Below are 6,322 nucleotides of genomic sequence, written 5' to 3' on the forward strand. Positions count from 1 at the left end.
GGTAATACCTTAGTTTTCCAAAATTCGTTAAATTTGAATCCATGTGGATCACTGCTATCCATTTTTAACTTTCTATATGCTGATTTCCCTGTATACTTAGTGTATTATTTTCACACCATATCCATTCATCATCTCTTACTCAAACCACTCTCTTCTTCAAGGTAAAACCTAATGTCAATGCATACCTTTCTTTATGATCGTATTTATATACAACCTCAAATATCTCTCCTTTAACCGCTTATCACCAATCCTATCTTTCCAAAACTTTATTTTGTTTCTTCCTTTCTAAGTCTTCACTTTCATTTCGTGTCACCAGAATCTTTTCGAATGGGATTCGAAAACAAGTTCCTTCAGTAACCAAAGAAACTTTAATCACTACACACAAATTCTTTTGAATTATTATTATTATTAATATAATTTATATTATTATTAATATCATTTTTATTATTATTATAATTTATATTATTATTATTATTAATATAATTTTTATTATTATTATTAATATAATTCATATTATTATTATAAATATAATTTTTATTATTATTAATATCATTTTTATTATTAATAATTAAATGACCAAAAAACTTGTCTGATCTAGTGGTTAATGTTTATTTGGTCACTAAAAGGATTTGACTTCGAGTCTTGCCTAGTGTAAAGGATATATGCTCCTAGTTTGTTAATGAAAAAAAGAAATTATATTAATAGATGAAGACTCTTCTCAACTTTGATAAAGAATGTGTTTGATGAAGAAAATCTTTTTGAAGGATGGTGTATTGTTGTTTAAATATGCCTTTTGCACTATGATCTACCTCATATCTCATAACCAAGGTGATGAGCTCAAGCACAAGGGTTTTTTACATAATCTTTTCAAAATCTGTTTTAAGTTTTTCAAAAACTAGTTTACTGCACAAAAATCAATCTGTTGTTTTACAAAACAATAGATTCTTTTTGTACTAGTTCAAAACTGATAAGCTTTTTCAAAGTTTTGTTTTGAGACCAAAATCAATTTAGCTCAATGTTACCGTTATAAATTGATCTGAAATTGGTTATGTAACCACCAGGTGCATTTTCAAAAAATAATTTGTTCATTTAAACTTCAATCTGTTATTTTAATAACAACTCTTAACTGTTTTTTGAAAATCTGTTTTGATCTTAAAGCTATAAAAGGAGAGGTGTATTTCATATCAAAGGGTACCTAGCAATCACATTTTGATTACAATTTAAAGAGCTTTCAGTGATAGGTTGAAATTCTTTTTGGTTTTCGAAAGTTTCTCAAAAACTTTAAGTGTTCTTGTGCTGGTGACTCTTGGTTAGAGATACAAGGTTTTGTCAAAGTGGTGTAGTTGAGAGAGTTTTGTTCTTGACCTCTTGCATATGCAATTCATGTGTTTTCATTCCTATTCTTTTCTTTTGTAAAGGTGTTTGTAATTGCACTTTTTGATAGGGTTTCTTGAACTGTGGGTGGTGTTGAAATAGAGTTTTACAGCATTGTGTTCTTTGTTCTTAGAGGGTTCAAAACCAAGAAGTATTTGTAAAGATTGCTCTATCTTAGTTGAATCCATCTTGGTTTAAGGTGGGATTGGATGTAGCTCTTGATGAGTGAACCAATATAAAAATTGTGTGTGCTTTTCTTCTTCCTTGATTTTCTCTTTAAAACTAGAATCAGATAATCTGAAATGAAATAAATCTGTTGTTTGAAAATTGAATCTATTGTTTCTTCACAGTTGCTGAGTTAAATCATATACGGCTTCCTCAAAATTCTGATAAGGCTATATCTTGCTTAAAATTCTCTTAGTTTGTAATTGTTGACTGAGTAATTGCACTGGATTTTTCTCAACTTGACTGTTTTTTTTAATATGGTATGTTCAGATTTGTAAAGTTAGAAATTAAATCCATTGATTCTAAAACCAATCTGTTTAATTTCTGTAAGTGCTTATGAAATCAAAAAAATAAATGTCTTACTCTAAATCAATATGTTCTTTTCTGTCAGAAATTCTGAAAATAGAATTCTTCTAAAAAAATTTATAAGCTCAATTCACACCCTCTCTTAAACTTAGACACTAATAAACCCAACAATTGGTATCAAGAGATAGGACTTGTTGCTTAATCAAGTTTTTTTCATTATGTATGAGTTTAAATTGTCTTTTGCTGAGGGTGCGTCTAACAATAGACCCCCAATGTTTGGTGGATTGAATTATGCATTCTGGGAAATTATGATGAAGATTTTTATGTAATCTATTGACATGGGTATTTGGGATGCAGTGATAAATGGACCTTTTGTGCCTATGAAGGTTGTCAAAGAGGAAACAGTGAAAAAGTCTTGATCTGAATGGAGCGATAGTGAAAAGAAGAAAGCTCAATATGATTCTCTAGCCAAAAACATCATAACCTCTACTCTAAACATGGATGAATTCTTCAAAATGTCCCAGTGCAACTCGGCTAAGGAAATGTGGGAAATACTAGAAATAACTCATGAGGGCACGAATGATGTGAAAAGGGCAAGAAAGCATGCCCTCATTCAGGAATATGAACTCTTCAGGATGCAACCAAAAGAGACCATTGCAGATGTGCAGAAATGGTTTGCACACATTGTGAATCATCTCACTGGACTTGGTAAGACCTTTGATAAGGAAGAGCTGATCATCAAGGTTCTGAAATGTCTTGGCAGAAACTGGCAACCTAAGGTAACAACAATCTCTGAATCCAGAGATTTATCCAAGCTCTACATTGCTACATTGTTCGGGAATTTGAGAGAACATGAATTAGAACTCAATAAATAAAAAGAGCAAGAATCAGTGGAAAGGAAAACCAAAGGTATTGCATTAAAATCCAGTGTGTAGAATGATACAGGTGAAGAAGACAATTCTGTTAGAATTAAAGGCCTTAAACAAGAGGGGGTGAATTCTTTAATGAAAGATTTTCAAAAATACTGGACAAGAATGAAGATTAATGTAGAATCACAAAAGAAGCAATTAGATCATCCAAGAAACTAAAATGTTTTAAATTGATTTCAGAAAATCAATCGGTTGTTTATGCGAATCAACCGATTGTTTTTATCAGCAATTTACAAAAACACATATAAAACAGTTTTAAAGCAGTGAGGGATAGATAGATTCACACACAAAGTTTATATTGGTTCACTCTTAACCTGAGCTACATCCAGTCCCCAAAAATTCATGGGTATTTCACTAAGTAATCAACAACAGATTACACAACAGAAACACTAAAGATATGATCTTGAACCCTTCAAGAACACTCACCCTCTTTGAAACACAAACACTACAAGTCATAACACCCTCTAACTGTAGACACCAGTATCTTATACTTTTACAAATATGAATTGAAACACAAGTAAGAACAAGAAGGATCACACTTCATACAAAACGAATACAGCAGATCCTATTCCACTCTTAACCAATGCAAAGCCTTTAGCAATTTTGCAATCTTGGAAAACTTTTAATCTCTTTTTGTAATATGACCTCTTTCTCATTTTAGAGATTTAAACATCAGTTATATAACCTCAAAAATAGTCGTTTTAGACTTTCACTCAGGGGCCAAAATAAATTTAAATCAAGAAAAACAGATTTAACAGACTTAACCAATTTTGTTAAGATTTTTAAAAAACAATTGATTGAAAGTACAATTCAACCGATTGAATTGGCTTTGACTGAGGTCAGCCAATTTCAACTTTTTCAAATCTTTTCCAAAACAATCGATTGAAATGACAAACCAACAGGTTCTTTTTCACTTACTTTGAAAAACACTTTTCTTTTGAAAGAACTTGATTTATTCAAATTTGGATTAAGCTAAGAGTGGATTGAAAAATTCTAATCTACCCATAATCCATTCCCACAAGCAACAACCTAGTCTTCAAGCAATCTTCATGGATTTGGAGACATCAAAGCTTTAAGTTCAACAATCTCCCCCTATTTGATGAAGACAAATTCATGGTTTGCTTGGGATGTTCTGTTTGAATTTGACAATACCTGCAAAACACAAAATGTGCAAGTACCAGAGGTAATCATTTCCAAATATCATTAGCACCACATAACCAATTTTCACTTAGTGATTCCCATAAAGAAAATTAGCAAAATCAGTGTGAAAACTAGTGAAAGCAAGATGAAAACTAGCTCAGTAAGGGGCCAAGGCAACTTCGGTCGACACGGGGCTGGTCTGACTTCGATCAACGTGGGCCCGTGCCAACTTTGGTCGACACGGGGCCAGGGCAACTTTGGTCAACACGGGCCCGAGCCGACTTCAATCGACACGGACTCGGGCCAACTTTGGTCAACATGGACCTGGGCCGACTTTAGTAGACACGGGGCCAGGGCGACTTCGATCAAGACAGGCCTTAGCTAACTTTGGTCGAAACTGGCTCAAGTTGACTTCGGTCGACATGGGTTCGAGCTGACTTTGATGGACACGGTGCCACGATGACTTTGGTCGACACGGGCCCAAGCGAACTTCAGTCCACACGCACCCGGGCAGAATTCAGTTGACACTAGTCCGGGTCGACTTCGGTCGAAACGGGCCTAGACCGACTTCGATTAACATAGGACCAAGCAGACTTCGGTCGACACGGGCTTGGGCTCAACATAAGCCTGACCGACTTCACTCATTACGCGCCTGACCGACACTGCTCGATACAAATCCAAGCTTAATCAGGTCGACATGGACCCGGGCCCGAGCCAACTTTAGTCGACACGGGCCTGGGGCGACTTCAAGCTCAACATAGGCTCGGGCCTACTCCGCTCGACACAGCCCCAGTCTGAATCAAGTTGACATGGACTCGGCTCAACACGAGCTCGATCGACTCAGCTCGACACGAGCCCGGGCTGAATCAAGTTGACATGGACCCAAGCCCAAGCCGACTCCACTCGACACGGGCCTAACCGACTCCATTCAACACGGTCTGGGCCGACTCTGGTTTATATGGACTCGGCTCAACACGGTCCTGGACTGAATTGGCTCGACCTGACCCTTGGCCCGGCCAGCTCGATTTGGCTCGACCTAGGTCCAAGCTCAATCGGCTCGACATGGGCCTGGATCGAGAGTTGATCCGAGCTCGAGTTGACTCAGCTCGACCTAGGCTCAATCCGGGCCCGGGTCAAGTCAACTCGACATGAGGCCGAATCGACTCGATTCGACTTTGGCTCGGGTCCACTTAGCTCGACCTGTGTCCGGGACAACTCAAAATCTAAACCAAAATCTATTTTCAATAATCCAAAAATATATCTAATTTATATCTAATTCATATCCAATTAAATCGATTAGATTTAAAATTCAAAAATAAAGGAGATAAATCCATTTAAATGAATTAAAAATAATATGAATTTAGATAATTATAAATTAAATTTCACAATTTTTTTTTTTTTTTTTCATCCTTAACTCTAAAGTTGCATTTGTATCCAATGATGGATTTTAGAAGGCGAAGAAAGACGGATAAAACACACCTATCAATAAATAAAAAAGTAATAAAATACAAGAATCGAGGTAAAAACGTCTTAACCTTCTTTCTTTGCAGTTTTGCGAAGATATGCGAAGATTGTTATTAAATATATATATTATAATAAATATATATTTTTGTAATTATTATATTAAATATATATTATAATATTATATTATTAATTTATTTATATTATAATCAAATAAGTATAATTAATTATATAAAATAATATAAATAATAATAATGATTATTAAAATATTAATAAATATATAAAATGATATATAATAAAAATAAAAATATTAATAATAAATTTATGAAATAATAAAAATAAATAAATAATTATAATTAATAATGATAAAAATAAATAAAAGTAAAATTAAAATTAATTTATAATATATATTTTGTAATTATTAAAAACTTACATAATATCATTAAAAGTTAAAATTATCCTTAATTAAAAGACAAGTAAGGCTTAAAATGGGCCAACCCAAACTAGAGGGGCTTTTGCTTCTTGAACCCGTAATTTTTAAAATAACTATTCTACAATTTTGCTTTATTTTAATGGTGTCTTCCCTTCTTCTTTTTTTACTTTTCTTGCTTGTGGGTGAGCTTTTGTTTTTGCTTAAAAAATTGTACTTCATTGTTACAAGGTTAAGGATTCCAACAAGTTTTAGTAGTGATTTAAGTTGGTTAGTCTTGTTTAGGTACAAAAGGTATCAATTGGTAACATTTATGATTTTTTTTTTCTTTTTTATAAAGGTTTTCGGACCATGTGATTCAAAATTGAACTTTTTTATACCCTAAACAAACAATCCAGAAGGTATATGTAAAATAAGTAATCATTTTAGATTGGATATGAATTTTGATTTCTGGAAG

The 6,322-nt window shown here is 33.5% G+C and overlaps 1 protein-coding gene across 1 annotated transcript; it reads left to right on the top strand.

The window, feature by feature from the left end:
• Positions 1-2,402: 2,402 nt before the first annotated feature.
• Positions 2,403-2,901, top strand: LOC150028868 (uncharacterized). The gene is made up of 2 exons (XM_090300160.1): positions 2,403-2,684; positions 2,851-2,901. Exons 1-2 carry the CDS (start codon positions 2,403-2,405, stop codon positions 2,899-2,901), a joined length of 333 nt encoding a protein of 110 aa, XP_090156286.1.
• The last annotated feature ends 3,421 nt before the right edge of the window (positions 2,902-6,322 follow it).

The sequence above is a fragment of the Phaseolus vulgaris genome, chromosome 3 (assembly GCF_051622355.1).
Source record: "Phaseolus vulgaris cultivar YP4 chromosome 3, ASM5162235v1, whole genome shotgun sequence".
NCBI lineage: Eukaryota > Viridiplantae > Streptophyta > Magnoliopsida > Fabales > Fabaceae > Phaseolus > Phaseolus vulgaris.

Coding starts and splice junctions, on each gene's coding strand:
- LOC150028868 (XM_090300160.1), top strand. CDS start 2,403: ATGGATGAATTCTTCAAAATGTCCCAGTGCAACTCGGCTAAGGAAATG. Junction 2,685..2,850: donor GCAGAAACTGGCAACCTAAG/GTAACAACAATC, acceptor AGAATGATACAG/GTGAAGAAGACAATTCTGTT.